General features: G+C 33.6%; 1 protein-coding gene across 5 annotated transcripts in view; it reads right to left on the reverse strand.

Annotated features, from left to right (window-relative positions):
• The window catches only part of DDHD1 (DDHD domain containing 1), a 74,505-nt gene that overhangs the window by 13,079 nt on the left and 36,912 nt on the right, over positions 1-24,514 (reverse strand). For 3 of the 5 annotated variants that reach the window (XM_054690436.1, XM_054690444.1, XM_054690435.1), the window contains 7 exons: positions 21,470-21,571; positions 19,473-19,601; positions 18,268-18,415; positions 13,356-13,462; positions 9,443-9,549; positions 3,239-3,501; positions 1,813-1,888 (listed from right to left, as the gene is read on the reverse strand). In XM_054690436.1, coding sequence (XP_054546411.1) covers positions 1,813-1,888; positions 3,239-3,501; positions 9,443-9,549; positions 13,356-13,462; positions 18,268-18,415; positions 19,473-19,601; positions 21,470-21,571 — 932 coding nt within the window. The remainder of the gene's footprint in view (positions 1-1,812; positions 1,889-3,238; positions 3,502-9,442; positions 9,550-13,355; positions 13,463-18,267; positions 18,416-19,472; positions 19,602-21,469; positions 21,572-24,514) is intronic. The other 2 variants (XM_037503361.1, XM_037503360.2) reach the window with 1 other exon arrangement.

Genomic DNA, 24,514 nt, shown 5'->3' on the forward strand with positions numbered 1-24,514 from the left:
CACATTATAAAAGTATTAATAAGTGTTTATGGAAAAGATCATCTGAACTTGGGCAGGACAAGCTGTTCCATTCAGAAAAAGAAATGTGAGAAGACTTGGGTCTGAATGACTGGGAGGATAATGGTTCCATTAACTGTAACAGAAAACTCTATGCAAATCCTGTTTTTGTCCATAAGTTTGAAGTACCTGTTACATCTCTAATATGTAGCTGAAAATTCAGGATAAGAGGAAAAGAACTGAACATGTTATCATTCAAGTCTATGAGTCACTGTCAGAGAAGTGACGTGTAAAAACAAGAAAATAGGTGAGATTGCCTGGGAAGTGCATAGAGTAAGAGAAGGGCTTTAGTTAGGAAAGCCTACATTAGAATAGCAGGTGAAATTACAAAAGGATGAATGAAAGGAGAAGAGAACCAAGATAACGCAGAATCATGGAAATGAAGGGAGGAGAAGGCATCAAGAAAAATAAGGTGGTTAAAGGCACTGGATTACACACAGAACATAATAATTTTTCTTTCTAAATCCACCTGACCTCTCATATGTTCCAGTATCTTGATGAGCGAGCCCAAATTCATCCTTCCTTCTATCACCAATATCTGTCAGTCATTCCAACAGACTCTTATTCTAACATTTTATCTCATTTCCTCTTCTTTGGGTTATACTGTAACAGTGCACCTGCCTGCAGTTTTGTACACCTTTAATTCCTTCCCTATAATGTCCCCAGATGGAGTAATTTTACTTTCTTCAAATGAAAAAAATATACAAATATATATATATATGATAAAATGGTATATTTTGTTAAAAGAATGTTTAGAAAGGTTTTGTTTTCCAAGGATTGGCTAACTTAGACATGACTGAAGATCAAAGAAAGTTAACTTGTTTAAGAAAAATAAAAAAATTAGAAACAATATTTGAAATAATAGGGATATAAGAAAACACTGATTTCTGAAAGGAATATGATCATTTCTTTTTCTATAAAGTGAGGAAAGAATAAAGGACAACAAATGATAAAGAAAGGTATAAAAATTGTTGGGACAGAAAAGAAAGCTATATAAACCTTATTTATAAAGCTTCCCACTATCCAGATAAAAAACAAGTTCTTATGTCTAGTTTTTCCTATTCTCCCACTGTATGCCCTCCTGTATATTCCAGTCATTCTGGTTTGCTCACCTTTCTCCAAACCCACACCCTGTCTTGTGCTTTTGTTGTACATTTTTCTTTGAAATGCCATAGCTGGAATCATCACTGATACACTTCCATTTATTTTTCTTACCAACCACAATTAGTTAAGTCACTAGGTTTGTTAATTCTAAATACTAAAAATTCCCAAATTTGCCTCATTTTTCTTTCCCATTACTCAAGATAATTTGGTGTTTCTTGGAAGTATGATAAAGTTATATCCTTCCATGTCTTTGTTTATGCTGTGTCTTTTATATAGCATAGGATTTCTCTTCTCCTTCACTGGGCAATATCCAATTTGCTCAGATCAAATAAAACTGTCATTCCTTTGTAAACCTTTCAGGGAAAATTATAACCTCTTCTTATAATATATATCTTACATACATCATTCTGTATGCTGCTATTAAAATCATAACACTATGCTATATCTATCTTGAGAGCTGGGGAAACATCTCGTCCATTCATTTCTTTGCAGAATCCAGAAACTAGCAGTGTCTAACACTTATAGTATGTGTTCAGTAAATATGTATTTGAAAAAATAACTAAGATTTCATCTGAATTCTAATAGCATGCTTCAAATGATGCTTGAAAAAAATACTGAGGCATAATGAAAGTCTCACCAATCTTTCCTTACCTTAAATTTTAAGGCAGGTGTTTGTGACATAGATGAAGCCTTTAATCCATGTAGCCGTTCTTCTATTTCTTTCAGCCTAAGAAGGAACATGGGGTTATATACATACACATTCATATTTATAATTTCAAATATTTTCGCTCTTCAATAATTCACTGAAGTATAAAGAAAAAAAAATAATGGCCCATTATCCAAGTCCTCAAATTAATTCCTATAGTATTTAATAAATTTACTGTCAGCATTATAGAAAGTCTACTAAAGCTTCTAAGATGATTAGGAAAATCATAATACCTATTGTTAATAGCTTTTTGGAGGGGTTATACAAGCATTTACATACACCTTTAAAAAAAAAATCACACCAAATGTTCACATCATATTCTGTTCCATGTTGTTTTTTCTACACTTAATAAATGACTTAGACATCTTTTCATTTCATTGACTTCTAACCTATTCAATCCTTGTAACATCTGTGTAACTGTCCATTATATGGATGAACCAGTTTATTTAACCCTTTCCTGCTGATGATCATCTGGGTTCTTTCAATATTTTCCCATTACAATGTTCTATACTTACTTACATTTAATAAACATTGAAACTAAGTTTTAAAAAAAAAGGTGCAGTTAATAAAATTTTTTAAACAGATTTTATATCTAAAATGCTGCTTTGAGGCTTGCCAAGCATGACATATTCTTTAAATAAAACTATAAATTATTTTGACACTATAAAATGTACATATCTATCGTAATTAGTAAGATTCTAAATGAAATCCTTATGCAACTTTCATAAAACTAAAACAAATACAAGACTTCCTAAGTAAAAATTTTAGTCAACTAGATTGTTTTTTTTTTTTATATTGGTAGCAAATGATGAATGATGTTTCACTGTTCGATTAGAATCAATTGGATGATAATTAAAAGCACAAAAAATATTGAGCTGATAATGCTATGTAGAAGGGACTGCAGTAAAAATTAAAAGATAGGGCTGGAAGGCCACAAATGATCAAATAATTATAAAATATCAAAAATGTATCTGCCAAGAAAAAAGGGGTTTAAACTTATTTTTAGAATAAGAGAGGTAAAGGCACACCCTTATACACCTGTAAAACTACAAAGGGACTATAGACTAGTAAACATTTTCAATAAGGATTCTACATAGTGATTTAGCTTCAAATAAGTTTTAGACTTTAATTCTAAAACTGTGGAGGACAAAAAAGAGGAAAAAGTAAGTTGACGAAACTATTTTGTGCTATAGGAAAAAATAGGTAGTTAGCATGAAAATTAATACAGGCTCTCACAGACAAGTTATCTAGTAATTTTTGTTTCCAAAACAATGTACTTTTTTCTTTATCATGAAACTCTTAAATTTTCTAACACATTTAATAACTCTATGAAGAAATTTTTAATTCTCTTAAGCGACTAGGGTACTGTACCGTCGTTTCGTTATATAGAGTTCATCAAGAAGATGTCTTTCTTCATAGCTCATCCATCGTTCATCAGGCAATTCTTCTTCCTTCTGCAGTAACTGTTCATAGAGTCGAACTGGATTCCAGCCAGTCATTATATCATAAGTAATTACACATCCCAAGGAATGTGACACTATTGACACTTTACCCCCCTTTTCCTCAAAGTCTGGATTCCGAGAACAGAAAAGGGAATATAATCGATTCAGCTCTTGCTGAAGGCCTTTAACTAGCTGTTTGAAATAAAAAAAAGCATTATCATATTAATCACTGACTACTATAAACTTTATTTCCAAACTCAAATACATTAAGGAAAAAAAACCTCATTACTAGCCAAATATAAATGTTACTAAAATTAACTCAGGTGCTTCACAACCTTGCAGGTGCTTCACAACCTTGCAGGAAATGAAGTATACACATTATTATAATCCTTATCATTAAAGAATAAAGGCAGATATTATCAATACAGATCCTTAAACCAACTCTATAGTCCTTAAACCAACTATCAATATATGATCTAGCAGTTCCATGTATTTAAAATTTTATACAGTCTCCAAGAAGATTGCTAAAGAGCTGCTGGGAATTTACATTTCTTTCTTTCTTTTTTTTTTAATACAAGCACTGGGTACAGTCAGAAGTGCCAGAGGGTGAGAGAAATTCACCAGAGCCAGAGCGAGGAACACAACAGGCAAACTGACCAAATACACTGCTGAGGGAGCAGCAGGAGCAGCAAGAGGTCTGCGAGCCATGGATCTAACCGGCACTGCAGAGGCTGTGGGCAGCTTCGCAGCCCAGTGCTCAACTGCTGCTCGCCACTGGGGAGGCCTGGAATTTACATTTCTAATTAATTCCCAGAAAATGCTGCTGCTGCTACTTAGAGACCACGTTTTAGGAACTAGCACTCTATGGTAAATGCATATGAAAACCTAAGACATGGAGGTAAGTAATTTTAGTCAATATAGTTTAAGGAATATGGAGTGTGATATGAAATTACATGGCTATGTGGAACTTGGATTTGATAAGAATATTAACTAATCTTTAAAATTTTATGATTTTCCTGATTTGCAAATTTTATGAAGGGAGGTATAAAAAAGCTAATGTTTAGATGAAATGCCTTTAAAAGGAACATTTGTTAATAATAGGTTTTACTCTTGAAGGCCTTAATTTTAAGGCTCATACCACGTAAATCTAGAAACTCTAAAGATACATACTTAGATACTCTGGCTAAAGTACCCAATCATATCACACAAGGGAAAGTTTCTGAAGAACTAATGCTTTCATTTATTTCATTTATTTTAGTTTTTATTTCCTTATTATTAGAACATATTTAGAAATGGCAGCATTTTAAATATTAGCCTATCTTTACATAAAAAAGAATACTGTAGTTAACACATTATGATTTTGAAAGCTAATTTAAGAAATGGTTTTATACTACCTCTAAATGCTTTTTTTTTTTAATTTTATTTTTTTAATTAATTTATTTATACAAGCACTGGGTACAGTCAGAAGCACGGAGGGTGAGAGAATTCACCAGAGCCAGAGCAGGGAGCAGAGCAGGCAGAAGGACCGAAATACACTGATGAGGGGAGCAGCGGGCAGCAGGAGAGGTCTGCGCTCCATGTGGGACCCTCCTCTGGTGGCCAGGGAGCAGCCGGGGATCGAACCGGCGCTGCAGAGGCTGTGGGCAGCTTCACAACCCAGCGCTCAACCGCTGCAACACCAGGGAGGCTCTCTAAATGCTTTTCTAAGTCATCCACTCAGCAGGAAAAGGAGAAATCCAACTTTTTGTTGTATCTAAAGTCTACTCTTATTAGGGTTCCTGCCACTTTTTCCTCTCTGATCTAATTATATTCTCCCAGTTGGGATACCTATGTGACCAAGTACAGTCATCTGGGATATCTGAATCAAAAGATTAATGATACATGGGGCTTATTTTATGAGCACTAATTAAGTCAGCTAACTTCCTACATAATCGTCACTGGATAGATTTTCAAATGTTTAAGAGTTTCAAATTCTCATAACCACAGCTTAAAAGTTAAAATGTATAAAGAAAATCAAAAGGAAAAAAACTCAAGTTTCAAAATATGGCTAAAGAATATAATTGTTTTTTGTAATTCTCTGTTTTAGGAAATTTAGTGAGAAAAATTTAGTTTTAGTCACCATGAATTAAATCATTGTCATACATTATGTTATTCTTCACCTTTAAAAGTCATTGAAAAGGGAGTTCAGATGTATACAAGGTATAGAGTGCTCTGGATTTTTTTGTTACTTTATTTAGGGTTGAAGTAAGACCATAGGCTCTCTAGTGAAATAATCTGAAATTAGTTGTTTTTTTCTTTATTTTTTTAACTATTCCTCAGACAGTTTGACCTGAATATTTTTTCCTTAACCGTGGCTTTCAGTGACTGCTAGGTTACTACTTAGGGTCAATCAATGAGCAGCTCAGAATCTCGAGAGATGATACAATTTAAAGTGCTGTGAGGGTTAGCTATATGTTGTGAAATGATTACCACAATATGTTCAGTTAAAATTTATCACCTCACATAGTCACAGTTTCTCCTTGTGACACTTCATATTCCTCCTCGTATTTTCTATTCATTGAACCCTATTTTACTTTCTAAATTAACAAAACAAGTATATTCTTTTCTTTAATGGAAGCCCTTGAAAAATATGAAGATAGATAGATACTTGATCATAACTTGAAAATCTAAGGGCCAGAAATTATACTGGGGACTTTATATACTGTGTTTATAACATCCTTCATTGGGTAGGCATTTTATAATTGAAGAAGCTGAGAGACTGAGTTTGAGAGTGGATTTGATTTAATTTCACACAGCTAGTTAAGCGGCAGGTTTTAAATCTGCATCTATTTGACTGCAAAGGCAGCAGAGGAAGGAAGAAAAGGCTTTCATATGCTTATCAAATATATCAAACAAGGTATATTCATCACCAGGTTTGACTTAATACTGAAGAATCCCTGCTGGCTGTTGTTATTTATTACTACTTTCCCTAAATAAACATACATTTAAGAGAAAATAATTTACCTCAGAATATTGTTAACGACTCTTTGTTAATGTAATTTTGGTTTGCAAAATCAGCTTTCCTCTAAAAAACCAGAACAATTTTGCCCCGTTCTCACTAAGTACCATTTTGTTCTTCACAATGCCTTAAGCAATGATTCCCAAACTTTCATTAGGGAAAATTCACAGCCTCTACCTCAGCCCCACTCAATTAAAATCTCTAATGAAGGAATATAAGGAACTATTCTGTTTTTTCTTTCAACTATTTATTTGGAAATTATTTCAAATTTATTAAAAAACAAGATAAAAATAGTACAAAAATCACCCAAATACCCTTTATCCAAGATTCACCTATTATTAGCATTTAATTCTACTTCTCATTTGTTCTGTTTCCATCACACACACACACACACACACACTCTCTCTCTCTCTCTCTCTCTCTTTCTTTCTGGGAGCCATGAGGTCATAGTTCACATGCCATGGTACTTTACCTTTAAATACTCCAGTGTGTATTTCCTAGGGCTAGGAATAGTCTCTTCCATAATCATACTATAGGTTCAACATTGTAAATTTGCTATGATACAATATTTAATCTAAACTACAATCCATATTTTGTGAATTGATTATTTAAAGCATTTCCCTCCATCCAGTATAGGACATAGTGTAGGATGAGATGTTGCATCTAACTTTCTTTAATCTGGAATTTCCAGATTAATCTGGAATATTATTTTTTACAGTATTGACATTTGTAAAGAACACAGTCCTGATGCCATGTTTTTATTAATTCTCATTTTGTGTTTGTTGTTTCCTCATGATTGTAATACTGTGTAAGAAATATGGTGTCCTTCTTTGGGTGTCAATTCTAGTGGAATAATATCCATCTGTCCCTTAGGAACACAGAATAAAAGTGTTGATTCCACTTTTTCATCCTTTTAAACTTACAAGCGCTCTGTGAGGATACACTTTAAAACTATGCAGGCATCCTGATCCTCATCAAAAATTCACTTTAATTTAGCATCTATTGCTGATTCTTTCTCAGTCCTCTCTTACTTGATCCTACCACTAGCTACAAATGATGATTTTTCCAACTCCACCATTCTTTCCATATCTACCAGCAAGTCCTTGACATTCTACTTTAAACAAAATATCTCCCTTATTCCATTTATTTATTTATAATCAATACAGACATCAATTTCTCAATTATTTATGATTCCTAATTACTTTATAATTCTATTTTTTATTTTTTTTAAAGATTTTATTTATTTATACAAGAACTGGGGTACAGGTCAGAGGCACGGGAGGGTGAAAGAATTCACCAGAGAGAGTGGGAAGCAGAACAGGCAGACGGACTGAACACACTGCTGAGGGGAGCAGCAGGTGAGGCAGGAGAGGTCTGCCACGCCATGTGGGTTTCTCCCTGGCTGGTCAGGAATTGAACCCGCGCTGCAGAGGCTGTGGACAGCTTCACAGAATGGCACTCAACCCGCTGCGCCACCGGGGAGGCCCCTCTATTTTTTTTAGATTTATTTATTTATGCATACAAAAACTGGGATACAGGCCAGAGATGCAGGGGCTGAGAGATTCACCAGAGACAGAGTGGGGAACAGTACAGGCAGATTGACTGAAGAACACTGCTGAAGGGAGCAGCAGGCGAGTCAGGAGAGGTCTGCTGCTCCATGTGGGTTGCTCCCTGGCAGGTCGGGGATTGAACTCATGCTGCAGAGGCTGCAGATTGCTTCACAGTGTGATGCTCAACCCCTTGCACCACCAGGGAGGCCCTATTATATATTCTATTTTAAAAGTACTATTAATAATTCTTTACAATAAATAATTATTTGGTGCTCAATGTTCCAGACTGTGGCAGTGGGATCTGCTTTTTCATTCAATTCCTGTGTTGCTAAAATTGAGCATTTTCTTTCTGTTCAAACAAATAGTTCTAGCTTTGACTTGTACCTATCCTACTCTAGCCCTGAAGTCACCCATTTTTCCAAGAAACCTAGTGCTTCTTAGAAAGAAGTAATAGTTCTAGAGACAGAGATCTGGGCCCTAGGGTACTCATTAGACTGGGATATTTTTGTTTCCTGGCCTTTTCACTAGACGGGAGGGAATATATGTAAGTACATATATAGTTATTATGGGAAAAGCTATGGAAGGACCTCAAAATATTAAAAATAGATCTACCATATGAACTGGCAATTCCATTCCTAGACATCCACCTCAAGAATGCAAAAACAGGGCCTCCCTGGTGGCGCAGCGGTTGAGCGCTGGGTTGCGATGCTGCCCGCAGCCTCTGCAGTGCCGGTTCGATCCCCGGCTGCTCCCCGGCCACCAGAGGAGGGTCCCACATGGCGCGCTAGACCTCTCCTGCCGCCCGCTGCTCCCCTCAGCAGTGTACTTCTGTCCTTCTGCCTGTTCTGCATCCTGCTCTGACTCTGGTGAATTCTCTCACCCTCCCGTGCTTCTGACTATACCCAGTGCTTGTATAAATAAATAAATCTTAAAAAAAAAAAAAAAAATTAAAAAAAAAAAAAAATGAGCAAACAAACAAAATTTAAAAAAAAAAAAAAAAGAATGCAAAAACACTAATTTGAAGAGATATATGCTCTCCTATGTTCACTGCAGCCCCATTTACAATAGCCAAGTTATGAAAACAACCAAGTTGCCCAAAGACAAGGGAGTGGATTGGAAAGATGTGATGTATACACACAATGGAATACTACTCAGCTATAAGAAAGATGAACTTGTGCCTTTGCAACAACATGGATGAAACTGGAGGGGATAATGCTAAGTGACATAAGTCAGAAGAAAGACAAATGGAATTTGTTACATGTGGAATATATAGAGAAAATAAACAGACAAAACCAAACCAACACTTGCCATCTGATTGCAAAACTGAGTGAACCAGAAGGGAAAATTAGAAGGGTGGTGGTGGGGGGAGCATAGGGAGGGAGAGAGTGACCCAAAGAAGCATGGTGAATAATCAGTGGAGCATGGTGTGAAAACACATTTGGAGAGATTTCAACCTATACGTCTAAAAACAAATACAATAATGTAAACACCTTTGCTATAATAAATACATTTAAAAAAAATTCAGGACATATATATCATCAATCTAAAAAATATCCAAAAGCAACAAGATAATCATGATACTTACTTCATCCCGATAAAGTGGACTTGTATAATACATTATGTCCATTGCACTGCTGTTCAACATATCCCTTAAGCCTCGAACTTTGTCAGGAGTAATGGAATCAACAGTATCTACAAATTTAAAAAAAGTTAAACTTAGAGAAAACCTATTTTAGGGAAAAATGAATTGTGGAAAGACATATTCCCTGAAATAAGTCGATAACATTTAAATATTCTAGACTAGCTTTAGATCTAATGAATTTTCCATTTTTAAAATATATTACAAGAAAAAAAAAAACAGTAAAGACAGGGGACATGGGAAGAAAAAGGAAGTAAAGGATGAAAGCCATTACCAAATCTATATGAAAGCCATTATCAAATCTTATTTTTCTTTAATATATTGGATTTTGCCTAACAGTCGGGAGTACCCACGGCACAAGGAGGCCATCTCTATTCCTGTGCACAATCTCTGTACTTCCTTTTTCCTTTTCCTTTGTTTACCCTTGTTGGGCCTGGCAATACCCAATTAGAATGCCATTGGTGACAAACCAGCAACAAAGTTTCCTACACTTTACATATCTTTAGTGAATCAAAGACTCTATGGGTAAGAGCCGTCAAATTACAAATATGCACAAAGGCAAATCAGCATTGGGACGCTCTTCAGTAACAAAGATAAAACTGGGGTAACTTATAGCATTAAAAAAAACTTACAAAAACTATACCTAACCTATGGAAATTCGACCCAGGGAAGATTATTCATTCAACACTCAATAAAATGATTAGCAATGCAGAAAAATTTGTATTTCTTATAGAAATACAAAGAAGTCCTGTTCTTGGATGAATATTGTGATTTGAAAGCACAAGGTAGGCAGGAGAAGGTTACATTTTTAGTCTAGTCCAATTTCTTTCATCTTTCAGTTTTTCACCACCATCAGTCTAAATTACTATTTAATCAAAAAATGACTGTAAAGCAATGATTCAGGCAAAACCTAGAAGTCATTTCAAAGATATAAAGGGAAATATTGTGGCACAAAGTTTATAATCTATACCTATTTTTAAATTGTAAGTGAAAGGTTTGACAACTATGCTGATCTGAAATGTTTACATGTCATTTTAATACATTTCTAAAATAATTTTTACTGTAATAGACACATAATTTTTACTGTAATACATATGAAAGTGTTTATGTGTGCAGCTGATAGAATCATTTATATAAAGGAAAACATATTCCTACCACCTACCTTAAGAATACTGCCAGCATCTTTGAAATCCACAGTATATCTCTAATGACATGCCCTTCCCTCTCTACTAGAGGTAACTGCCAATAAGAAGTTTGTTTTAATCATGCTTTTGCTTTTACACATGCCCATCAATATTAATAATTTTAGCTAATTCATGTCAGTGTTTAAATTTATTTAATTTTGTCTTTATTCGAATACTATGTAAATTGAGCTATATTGTTCATGGTCTGTTTTACTCCCAAACTATGTTTCTGTGAAATTCATCGATGTTGATGTATACAGCGCTGTTCCATTCATTTGCACTGTTCATTGTATTCTACTCTATACATAGTTCATAACCTGTTGATTCTCTTTGAGAGACATATGGGTTATTTTTAGTTTTTTGTGAATGCAAACTATGATATATAGGTATGTCTCCTTATACACGTGTAGGAGTTTCTTTAGGGTCTCTATGTATCTGGGAGTAAAATTTTTGTGTCATAGGGTACATGCACATCAAACTATAAAAAAATTGTCTTCCAAAGTGATTGTACTCATTTACAACCCCACCAATGGTGAATGAGAATCCTCATTGTTGCACGTCCTCACCAACACTTGGTATTGTCACTTTCTTAAATTTTTACCTAACCGATGGATGTAAGCAATATTTCACTGTGGTTTTAATTTGCATTTCCTTCATTACTATAGATGTATATTTTATATACTGTACATATGTTTAAACATATTTATATTTATTATGTGATATATAAAACACATATTAAACCTTTGGTGGTTATATCTGTTGCAACATCTTTTCTCAGTTTGTGGGTTGTCTTTCATTCTTTATGGTGTCTACTGAGAAACAGAAGTTCCTAATTTTAATTTAATTTATTCCTATTTCTGTTTAGCTGTGCTTTTGTGTCTTGTTTAAGAATTCTTTCCTATGCTGAAATCATGAAGATATGCTCCTGTTATTTTTTTCTAATATCTTGTAAGTCCTTGGTTTCTATATATGCATTTGAGTCAACTGGAATGTGGAAGAGATAAATTTTACATTTTTCATTCATTGGATAACCAGTTACCAAACATCATTTACAGAACAGGCCACCTTTTCATCAATAATCTGCAGTATCACCTCTGTTATATCAGGCTTCCAAGCTAAGCACAAGTCTGTTGAGAGAATATTCCAGCCTGATACACTAATTAATCTACTTGCCTTCCTTGTGTCAGTAATAGACTACTATTTTAGTAAATTATTGAACCTGAGAATGGAGTAATTGGAACACCTAAATTTATACCTCATCATTTGTAAGTACAAGTGACAATCTGGTTCTTATGAATGGTACCTGAAGTAATGGGCAGTCTTGTGGGATTGAATGTTTAACCAGTGGAATTTATACTATCTCTGGGCAATAAGTGTCAAATTGAGTTACACTGTAGGACATTTAATGGGTGTCCATTAAAAAGAAAATTGGTTTGTATGTAGAAAAACATGCATACATTTGGTGTCAGACTGTTGAGGATAAAGAAACAGCGGTGTTTTTCCTTTTGCTTCTTTTATTTAGCACAATGTCTCTGGAGTTCTATCACAGTTACTTAAATCTAACAGAAAATTATAAACTCAGGGAGGTCTTATTAAATGTACATTCATCCTTGTCTGTATTTCTGAGAAGTCTCAAAATGTATCTGGGTATATGGGAAAAACCCAAAAGAGAGTGTTAATACAATAGAACTTTATGTATGAGCTATTGCTAATGAGAGCTATTGCTAATGAGAACTTTAATCACTAGCATTTAAAAAAAACCTCATTACAGCTTTTGATTCCATTTATGGCTTGATCAGTTATAAATGAAGCTCCTAACTATGAGACAGAATCACAGATGTCTCAGAAGCTTTGGAAATAATCCAGGCAGTATAGCAGTGTGGTAAACAAGACTTCTTAGCATCACATAGACCTCATTACTCCTCCTGCTACTCTTAGCTATTTTCACATTTCACTGACTTTCAATTTCCATATCAATAAGAATGAAAAAACAGAGATTTCACAGATATGTGAGAAATTTAAATGATACTACATGCAAAATGAAGAGTTCCATGTACATAGGACAGGCTCCACAAATGGCAGCTACTATTATGTCTAGCATAACTCTCATTTTCCAGATTATGTACATAGGCAAACTAAACATTCTATTTAAATAGTTTTAATAATTAGGGGACACAATTTTGCATAAGAAATACGCATAATTTGGCTGATAATACCTCTTTAAGGAAGGAAACAAAAATGACCTTATTTAAACATATGTATTATACAATCCGTGAATGCTAAATTATAATTACCAGCCCAGGGAATACAGGAACAACATAACAAAAAACAAAATTCCTGGGATTTTTATCTTCCTCAATACAGAGGAGTAAAATTATTAGGAAGAAAATGTAAGCGCCTATGGAACTGTAGAAACAAACGTTTTAAAAGTATTCCTAAATCATTTGTATGTCAAAAATTTAAGAAAACATTTTGTTCCCCAAATCCACAGAAGACATGGATAAAATACTATCTGTGAAGTCTGTATGTTGATGCCCAAAAGACACAATTTATATAATTATTTAAAAAAAAAAATGGAGTGAGTATACCTGAAGATAATTAAATTGAAGAAACTTTGTTCCCAATGTGCAACACTGTGTTGCCACTGGGTAAGTCAACTTTTAAAGAAAATGTACCTCCATCTAGAGTAAGTTTTGACCTCCACTCAACAGGCAGAAATTCAACATGTGTTGCATGATTGGAAAAATGCCTTTCTTCCATTTTTCTTGCAGCCTCTCTCATCCTAAAAAATAAAACCAAAATAAAAACAAATTTATATGCCATAAAATATTTTTAATCATAACTCTTCCATTTGCTTATAATGTTACTCAATTATGTTTCAGTTACTGCTATACTATACAATAGTTTGCAATAGCAGGACATTTTTATTTCTTTTTTTTTTTTTTTTTTTGGTGGGACCCTTGCCGGCGGCTGGGGAACAAACCGGCGCTGCAGAGGCTGCAGGCAGCCTCGCAGCCCAGCGCTCAACCGCTGCACCACCAGGGGAGGCCCCATTTTTATTTCCTTTTTAAAAAGATTTTATTTTTATTTATTTTTGCATACAAGAATTGGGGTATAGGCCAGAGGTGCGGGGTGGGGGTGACAGGATCCACCAGAGAGAGAGCGGGGAACAGAAAAGGTGGTTCTACTGAAATACACTGCTAAGGGAAGCAGAGGGTGAGGCAGGAGAGGTATGCTGTGCCATATGCGGGCCATATGCTGTGCCATATGCGGGTATGCTGCCCTGGCCAGGGACTGAACTCATGCTGCAGTGGCTGGCGATAGCTTGATAGCACTGAGACTTTAACCTCTGAGCCACCAGGCAAGCCTAGAACACCTTTATTTCAAAGCTATTTTCCGAAATTTGTCATCTATGATTTCAAATATTCAAAACTCCCATGTTCTATATAATTCTATGCATGCATTTTTAGTAGAGAGCACAATAATAAATGCCATTAGGCTATCTACCAGTTCCGAATATTAGCAAGTGTGGCCTGTCTTATTTATTTAATCTATTCGTCCACTTTCCAATCTATTTGCCCTACAATATGGATTTTTAAGTTTAAAATACAGTAAAATTGAATTTTTCTCCTGTTTGGTGTCAATTAAGATTTAGGGTTAGCACCATCACAATCAAAATACAGAATAGTTCTATCATCCTGAAAGATCTCCCTCATGCTAGCCCTCTGTAATTTGTACCCAATTCCACCTACTGGTGGGAATATAGACTGATCCAGTCCTTAAGGAAAACACTACACGGAGGGACCTCAAAATATTAAAAGTAGACCTACCACATGAACCAGCAATTCTAAGCCAAGGCTTCTACCCAAAGAATGCAAAAACACCAATTCAAAGAGTTGTATGCACTCCTATGTTCATTGCAGCATCATTTACCATAATAGCCAAGTTATAGAAACAACCTAAGTACCCAAATGAGTAATTAAGATATGCTATACTATGGAATATTACTCAGTTATATATATAAAAAAGATAAACTGTTGCCATTTGCAATGACATGGAAGGAACTGGAGGGGATAGTGTTAAGTGATGTAAATCAGGAGGAGAAAGAAATAACACATAGTTTCAGTCATATGTGGAATGTAGAGAAACAAAACAAAAAGGATGTAAACTAGTATTATCTCAAAAGAAAAAGTTAAAAAGGAGTTTTATCTCTTCTATTTAAGTCTTTGATTCATTTTGAATTTTCCTATTTGATATTACATAGGAACTTAGCTACACATGTGGATATCAAGGTATCTCTGCAGCATGTTTTGACACTGTTTTCAAAAATTAATTGAACTCTCTATTCTGTTCCATTGGTCTACTGATATCTACATGACAGTCGGCACTGATAATGTTTTGATTACTCCAGCAAATTATGAATTTGCGAAGGTTAATCTTGTTTTTCAAGATTGTCTTGCTTATTCTGGATCCATGCTTTTCCTCAAAATTTTAGGATCAGTTTATCAATTTCTGCAAGAAACATAGGTAGGATTTTAATAGGAATTGCAGTGAATTTATAGATCTATTTGGGAAGAAATGGAATCCTAATATTCTAATTTACAAACATGGGCTGTCTTTTCCATTTATTTAGGTCTTCTTTAATTTCTTTTTTCAGTGTAATATTCGTGCTCTTCTTTCATTAAACTTATTCCTGAGAATTTTATTATTTTTGATGCAATAGTGAATGGAAATGCTTTAATTTTCAGATTGTTTGCTACAAGTCTATATGTTTTTTTTAATCTTGTATCTTGTAACTTTGCTGAGTTCATTTATTATCTGTAATAGCATCTTCATTTCTGTATATTTTCTTAAAATGCTCTCCTCTTCTTCAGTAAGCTTACATAATCCTCCACACCACAGGATTACCATCAGTTGTCCAGTGATTACATATGCAGATGCTAATTGGGAAAGTAGGTATATCTATTGAATAACTTCACCAACTAGTAGGTGACTCTTTATAAAGGAAAGAGAGGAAAGATGAAAGAAGACAGTAAGCAACACAGGAAGAAGGTGGGGGGGGGGTAGGTAAGACAGACTAAATGCTGGCTGTTACCAAATTTGCCTTAATAAAAGTGGCAAAATCTATTTCCTAGATTTAAAATATAGTTAGAGGGCCTCCCTGGTGGCGCAAGGGGTTAAGCACAGCCCTGTGAACTATCCACAGCCTCTGCAGCACAAGTTCTTCGATCCCCAGCGGGCCAGGGAGCCACCCACATGGCACGGCAGACCTCTCCTACCTAGCCCGCTGCTCCCCTCAGCAGCGTATTTCAGTCCATCTGCCTGTTCTGCTCCCCTTTCGGTCTCTGGTAATCCTCTCACTCCCTGCACCTCTGGCCTATACCCCACTTTTTGTAAGCATAACTACATGAGAAACATTGAGACCAACAGGGAACGGAGGAAATAAGAAAAAGGAATGTTTTAAAAGTAAACCACATCTACTTCAGATTATATAACCCATTACTGTGTAACTGTCAGTTTATAAGCTTATTAAACTTCCATGATCTCCTGTTAGTCTCTGAATATTTACTTCCAATTTTGAAAAAGGAGGAAGAAATTAATAGCACCTAAGAATTACTATTCAATTAGGTATCATTAAATATCCTGATAAAATAAGAGAAAATCCTGATTTTCTCTCAATTAGAAAAACAACTGTTAAATAATAAATAATTGATTTAAAAAATATACATATATATCATGTGTATACGCAAACACACACACATACATATATGAAAGGAGGGAAAGAGAAAATCATGAATAAAAATACCCAAGATACAGTTTTTACACATGAAAGCTAGGTCCAGATGTGTATTCAGTATGCTATCTTTTGTGTGGAATTCTGTATTTGCCTAAAGAAACTCTATAGCTAGAGCATGAAATAAGTGAATACACTGCTTTGAGAAAAAGGATTCATAGAGGAAGATGGAAACAGGAATGGGAGTCAGACTTTTTGCTCTAAATATTTTTTTTTCTAGTTGAAGTAATGTTGGCTTACATTATTGGTATTGTATAAGTATCAATACTTATTAAAAATAGATCTACCCTATGATCTAGCAATCTCACTCCCAGGTATTTACCCAAAGAATGAAAAATAACAATTCAAAGGGAAATATTCACTTCCATGTTAATTGCAGTCCTATTTACAACAGCCAAGTTATGGAAATAACCTAATTGCCTAAGGACAGAGGAGTGGATTGGAAAAATGTGGTGTGTACACACACACACACACACACACACACACACTCACACTTTATATATATACACACACACATACATACACACATATATGCACAACATATATTTATATATATATGCACACAGTACACACACACACATACACACACACAAAATGGAACACTCCAGATATAAGGAAAGATGAATTCTTGCCATTTGTGACAACATGGACGGAACTGGAGGGAATAGTGCTAAGCAACATAAGGAGAAAGACAAATATCAGATTGTTTCACTGACGTGTGGAATATAGAGAAAGAAAACAAGTGGTCAGGGAACCGAAACACTAAGAAAAAAAATCACAGTTGTCTGCAGAAATGAGAATGACAGAGGGGTAGAGTTAAGGTGGAGAGCAGGGTGTGCAGGGAGCCCAAGTGGACTATGGTGGGGGACTAGGCGTGCCTTGGTGGTGGGTGTGGTAACATACAACTGAAGAGGTGTGAGCCTAGACCTCTAAATCATATACATACGTAAATTAATGTTATTTCAATAAAACAGTATTACAATAAAAAGTAATGCAAAATGAAATGTTTTAGAATTACAGAGATGTTGCTGAGGACATACTTTTTGGTATCATAGTATTTTCTTTCTAAGGACTTGAGAACTCTATTACTTGACGTCTCAAGCAGATAAACTGCTCTCACATACAACTATCTGTTCATAAATATGCCGAGAGTTCCTTTACACTGTCTGCTAGTTCAGAGCCAAATTTCAAGCAGAATCCTTAACCCTAACATTTCCTTTAAAGAGTCATTAACATTTTTGAACACACTTGAATGCAACCCCCTTATCCCCAAACAACTTAACCAGTTTTTAGAATAAAGCAATTTATGAGGCAAATAACCTGCCTGGTATTTTGTAAAGCACCCACTGTTCTCTGTGTAAAATTCAGAGTTGAGTTGCAATTAACTGGACAGGTTAATTGCTAACTGGCAATTTAAACAAGTCTTTGTTTTTTCAGAATTATGCAATTTTGCTGTATTCTCAGTTTCTGCAGTTCAGAGAGTAAAATATAAATTTAAAACTAGACTTTTCTTTTGCTTTTGACCTTAGTTTAATGGACATTATTACCACATTAAGTTAAAATGTCTTTGTTACTCCACTATACTGTGGGAAGAAAAAGAAAAACAAAGTATCATCATCATAATCTATACATAATGACTCTTAAAATTTGGTCCAGAAAATTCACCTACAACTTAAGTGATAGAATTGGCATTGGAGAACCATGTGGTGCAGTGATTAATTTCTGGACCAAAAAAACCTGGGCAAAGTTTGGATTCTAGACTAGATGGAGAATGCATTCATCAAAGAACTCACATGGCTGTATTTTTGATAATTCTTCCTTGGTCCATTTTCTGCCCAATACCATGCACAACAAATACAATATGGGTGGTCTGTGATGGCTTGTCTTCTAATGTGGCTTCTTCTACATAACCTCTATGAAGTCTGGTCCCACTACTTGATGCTGTAGAAAAATTATGATTCTAAGTTTACTGTTTATTCCAGAAATAACATTTTCACAATATATTGAATGAAACAAAGAAAGGACTACTAAGGAAAAATTCAGTGAACTGGGGAAGAATATGTTGTTAAATGATGTATATTGATTGGTTCTGATATAAAGTGCTGAATTGGTCATGACACCAAAGCCAGAAACCATAAGGAAAAACAAAAGGAAGGATGAACTGAACACAGAAAAATTAAAAACATCTCTTAAAAAAAAAGCATGAAGCAATAATAAAAAACAAATGACAAATGGGAAAATTTTTGACAGTATGGGTTCATAATTAATTACCAATTAATAATTGATGTAAATTAATTATATACAAAGAAAGCTTGCTATCAAAAAGTGAAAAGACAAAACATTCAAAATAGGCTAAATATATAAGGTAATTCACAAAACAAATACAACTGGCTGATATAAAAAGAGGTTTTTAAACATATCTGTTGTAAAAGAAATGAAAAAGTGAGGTAATAAAACTATCACTTAAATTTTTTGGGAAAAATTTGTCTTTTGATAATGCTCTCATTATTTTCACATACCATTCCCTCTTTTCTTTTAGTTTAACTTCTTACCTCACTGCCTCAATTTCCTCACCTTCTACTTACGCTTCAACCCACACCAACTTGGCTTCCTCCCTATCAGTCCATCTAAGTAACTACTGAATTCCATGTTACTAAATCCAATGGAAAGTTTTCAGTCTTCATTTTCCTTGACACTATGTTTCAACTGTCATGTTTTATTTTCACATCATTGCCTCTGGTTTGACTGGTTTTGTGCTTTTAGAAATACAAAAAGTATTTGCTAATCTTGTCGGATCATTCTAAATATATTAATTATTCATTGTTGAATACATGTCAACTCCAAAACTTAATGATAGTCTCATTTAGTAGTAACTGCCATTAAATTTAACATATATTTAAAATACACTTAAAATGAATTAAAATGGTATATTTTGAATGAGAGGGAAAAGCCAGATTCCCCGAATTTTGACAAACTATAGTAATAATTTAACAATTACCTTTAGAAAATCCTAGTTTTTGGGTAACTGTTCTTGCAATTTTAGATGTTGTTGCATCACTATAAAGATAAACTTCATCCACACTGTGCCAATCCACATGATTTCGACTCAGCTTGAAACTATGAATAGCTGTAAAAAGGGAAAACTCATTTTAAGGTCTCCAAAATAAACTTCACTTGTGTGAAAAATTATGATACATGGATTTTAAAATCAGTATTATCTAACAACTCAGATATGTAAGTTAGTTCAATGAAAACCTATTTCATTGAAAAACATACTGATATGAATTAGCTAATTTGTAACAGAGAGGGACTTTATAGCAACTTGGAACATGTAGTAACTTGCTTAATTACCATAATTTTAACCTCAGGCACATAGTTAATATGTTTTATTATTAAATAACTGCTTCCCCAGGAGATGTGACATTCCTTCAGTCTAAGAATAAAGACCTTCAATGAAAGTCTTCAATAGCTTTGACAGAGGAACTTAAGTTCTATTTCTTTTGTTTATATTATTTTTGGATCTACGAAAATTTTACTTTGTGCAAGACAAGCTAAGACTCGGAGGAAAAAAATTTACCTTTAAAGTGTTAAGAGAATAATTTAGTTTACTAAAATATAAAGTATTTTTGGAATGGACATTAAAGTCAATTATCACTGGCTATTGCTCACCATAACAGAAATCCAAATTAAAAGATGTTTTAAAAAGAAATCAAAGAAAAACTTTTTCCACTATGTGGTTCAAATCAACACTGGTCACTGCATTTCTGTAACAGATATACTTGATGCAAATGAGCTCTTAAAAAAAGGGCAATCAAACCCATATGATCTAGGAATACATAATCTCTGTGAGGCAAGGACTATGTCTTGATTATTCTGTGTCACTAGCACTAAACACAGTGCTAATACAATTCCTAACATCACAAATTCAATAATGTTTGTGGAAGTTGTCAAAGCAATGGATTAAAGAAAGTCATAATGTATCCACCAATTCATAGCTTATTAATTCTTATATTCTGAACATCTTAATCTTTCCCTCTATATCTGATACAGAGGTAAGGAAAATTCACATACCCATCTTTCAGAAAACCAAGAACCTTCAAACTGTCCCCGATTTTCTTAAAATCCTCTTTAAACAAAATATTATCTCCCATAACATATGAAAACACAGAGATCCAAACAGATTAATTAATGACTTGCCACAAAGCTAATTATTGGCAGAGTCTAACTCTTCTCATTTGAAAATGAATTAAAAATAACCTTAAGCTAAGTATCAAAGGATATAGCCCTGGTCAAGACTGAAACTTGTAAAACATTATTATGAAAACCTACTCTGAACTATAATACATAAAAGAGTAAGTCCTTTCTGGGGAAATGCACTCTTATGATATAAACGCAATTTCAAAAATTTAGGAAAAAACAGTATTATATACTTATTTTCCAGAACACATTACTAACGATGAAGACAAGACCAAGATGCAATTACATAACATACATTAATCATATATTCAAATCCACAGAAAACAATGTTCAAACCCAGCTTTTTAAATAAAAGAACTTTTCATAAGTTAAACATCTATGCAAGATTTTATCAGCTATTCACTTTTCTAATTCTATGTCTGATCCAAGTCACTATTTTAAGATTTTTATCTAACATTTTTGTTAAAATAGTTTTGGCATATACTTAAAATACTGAACTACAAAAGACTGAGATATTAAAAGAGTAGTGTTAGTCAACAAAATTTTGTTTCCCCTTAAATCATCCACATACTGTCTTTAAAGTAAAAGGTCTTTAATATTGGCAAACACTTCCTTACTGGATATGCATATTGGTCACAAATATTTTACCTCTTTAATTAACTAAGCACAATAGCACAATGGATACATTTCTAAAAAACTAATAATTTCTATGCTAAATACAACTGAATGTCATAAACACACTAATGCTATAAGCCAGGAATATAACTACATGGAGAAATAAAACTACAATTACAGTACCTTGGGAACGCTTTCGCTTAAGACCTGCTGCATCTGTATTCTCCTTATATCCTCTCCATTTGAACAGAGAAGGGAGGGAGAAGGGAGGGAGGTGGTAGACAACTAAGAAAGCAAAAACACTGAGCTTCAAAGTAAATTTTAAATGAGTTTTGCCTTTTTGTCTTTTTGTTGTATTAAGTTAAAAATGAGTTATATTCGACAAACATTATTCTAAATGCTTTTACAGTATAATTTCTAATTAAATATCAATAAAGCAAAGCATTAGTTTAATGTTTATCAAATATTGCTCTATTTTTACTAAAAAAAGGCAAATGATATAAAAATTTATCAGGTAAAGACAACTATGCGACCATTACTTTTAATGTCTTTGCACAGATAGAATAAAAAAGTAGAACATGACATTTTTGTATGTGTATGATTTAGGAACCCCATCTTTATAGAACTAAGGTTATTTACTCTCACCAAATATGTGACTATGACATAGTAAACAGCTGATGTGCAAACTGAGAATATAGTAACATTCTAAATATCTAATTGCCATTTTCCTGGGAAAATACCACAGTATACATTCCACTGCATGCTTTTCATTACTAAAGTATAATGGAGGCTTCCCACAGAAATAAAGTATTCTTTTCACAATTTTGTTCAAATTGTAAGACTTAACAATATGAAACTTTTAATTTCTAAAAACAAAAACAAAAAACCTAAATTGAAAAGCTCCACTTTTAACTGATTGAGAAAACAATGAAAAAAATCACTAGTAAAAATGTATGCTGTGACATCTTGTAAGCATGAAATAAAATAGCGTAAGTTAACATAGTTTTGATATTTGGCAAATCAGTAGATAACCTTAAAGTCAACATTTTCCATGTCAAATTTTCTAACTGTATATATTAATACATTTCTTTACATTCAAATAAGCATTTAAAAACCTACTTGAAATAAAACCTACCAATTTGTTTCTTAAAAGTTCAGTTAGTGAACCACGTTATGTCCAAATTAATGTTGTATACATCTGATTTTCATCCTCACTCCCTTCTACATTAATGCTACATTCAAAGGTTAAATACTGCTCAAATATGAATAAATTTCAATCATATAGTACTAGAAATATAAATACTCAGTTGTAGAGAAAGATGAAATACAAAGATTTGTGCAGTAAATTGAAAAATGCTTACAAAGGCATTTAATTAATGAATTTGATTAGCTATAAAAAACTATGTATTATTTAATTAGACAGCTATAACGCTACGGACTAGGATTAAAAGCTGGGTTGTAACATCAGGATTATAAAACATTTCAATATCACAGAGAGTGGAAAATGACAAAGCAATTTCTTCACTGAAAATGTTTCTTCTTTCATGTGCCTTCTGGTCAGTTATTGAGGAGTAGATCTACCATGTGCATGAAACATTTTTAAATAAAAAAGTCATTAGGAAAAATTAACATAACAAATCAAACTGGCATAAATTTGGGACTCTACTACTCAAAGAAACAAAACCCCAATTTTGTAAATCTACTTGTAAAACTAACAGGAACCAATTCCACATTTATCAAAAGAGAACTAATGGGAAAGATATGCTCCATATGGCCAAACTTCAAAATTATGCAAGCTAGTCAAGAAAATGGAAGACTTCTTTCTAAAGGAATATAATTTAAGGATTAAAAATCCCAATATACTAAAAATAGAGAAGCATATTTATTTAAAGCATTTTCACAAAATTAAAAACACTTCTTTACCTTTCCTTCTCAAATTTAATTCTTATTGTCACTTGAAAGACATTTGTTTTATTTGTTATAGCACCCTATAGCATAGAGAGTGTAATTTTTTTCCACCCAAAGCAAAGAATTAGGGGGTACTATCTTAAGTAGAGACAGAAAGGTTACTATCAATCTCAACAGAGGTCACCATTAAAGGAAATTCATGTGCCAGAAAGCATTACTTATTTTTTCTTCTTCTAAAACAAAGCTTCAACTATGATATCTTACGTAGTGTTAGCAAAAGTATCCATAATTCAAAATATGACTGAAAACACGTATTAAACACATATATTTAAGTTTTACATAACAATAAAAACATTTAAAGTACTAAAATAGTATATCAAAGATAGTTCCTTACTAATTTCTTAAAGAATTTTTTTTTTTCATTATACAATTCTGAGAGCAACAGAATATCACAAACTGGAGGAGGATGTGATGGGGAGAGAGACTGCTGATGATATACTAACCCTTAGAACAACCCAGTATCATAAAAACTGACAACCTGGATAATCTCAACCTCAGGGATAGGAGGTTTATACATCTCAAACTCATCAACTATAGTGAGGCAATTCTGGCAATCATTTTTGGAGCTCAGAGAAAGGCTTAGCTAGTACTCTACCCTCTTTTCCTTCACCCCCTTTTTGACCTTTGATCTGTCATATTTACAATTTGGGATATCCTCATTCAGCAACAGTGACAGGATTACACTCTTTATAAGCCAAATTGCTAAATGTGGTCAATCTGATTGATAGATGTACTAACACCTGCCAATGTATGCCAAATGAGTTTGAACAATAAAAAGTCCATTTTAAAAAACTTTCACATTATCTGTTAATTATTCATAGTGTAACTCCTGGAGACAGCATAGTTAGGTCTTGCATCCTTAACAAATTTGTCAGTCTCCTTAATGGGAATGTTAGTTCACTTGCATTTACTGTATTGGAGTGGGAGAATTAATTCTACCATTTCCCACTCATTTTTCTCTTTGTTCCATCTGTATTTTGTTTCTTTGTTCCTGCTTTCTTTTTAGTCACTATTTTATTATTTGTTTTAATTACTCTATTGGCCTTTTAAAAAAAAACCTTTTTACTGTGGAATAATTTTAAACTTACAGAAAGTTGCAGAAATAATACAGAAAGCTACCATACATCTTTTAGCCAATTCCTCCTATTGTTAGCATAACTATAGTACAATTATCAAAACTAAAAAATTAACCTTGATGCAATATTAACAATTGAAATACAGACTTTATTCAGATTTGCCCAGTTTTACTAATTAATATTT

Source organism: Talpa occidentalis, unplaced genomic scaffold, assembly GCF_014898055.3.
Source record: "Talpa occidentalis isolate TD23 unplaced genomic scaffold, MPIMG_talOcc4v2.1 talOcc4.11, whole genome shotgun sequence".
Taxonomy (NCBI): Eukaryota; Metazoa; Chordata; class Mammalia; order Eulipotyphla; family Talpidae; genus Talpa; species Talpa occidentalis.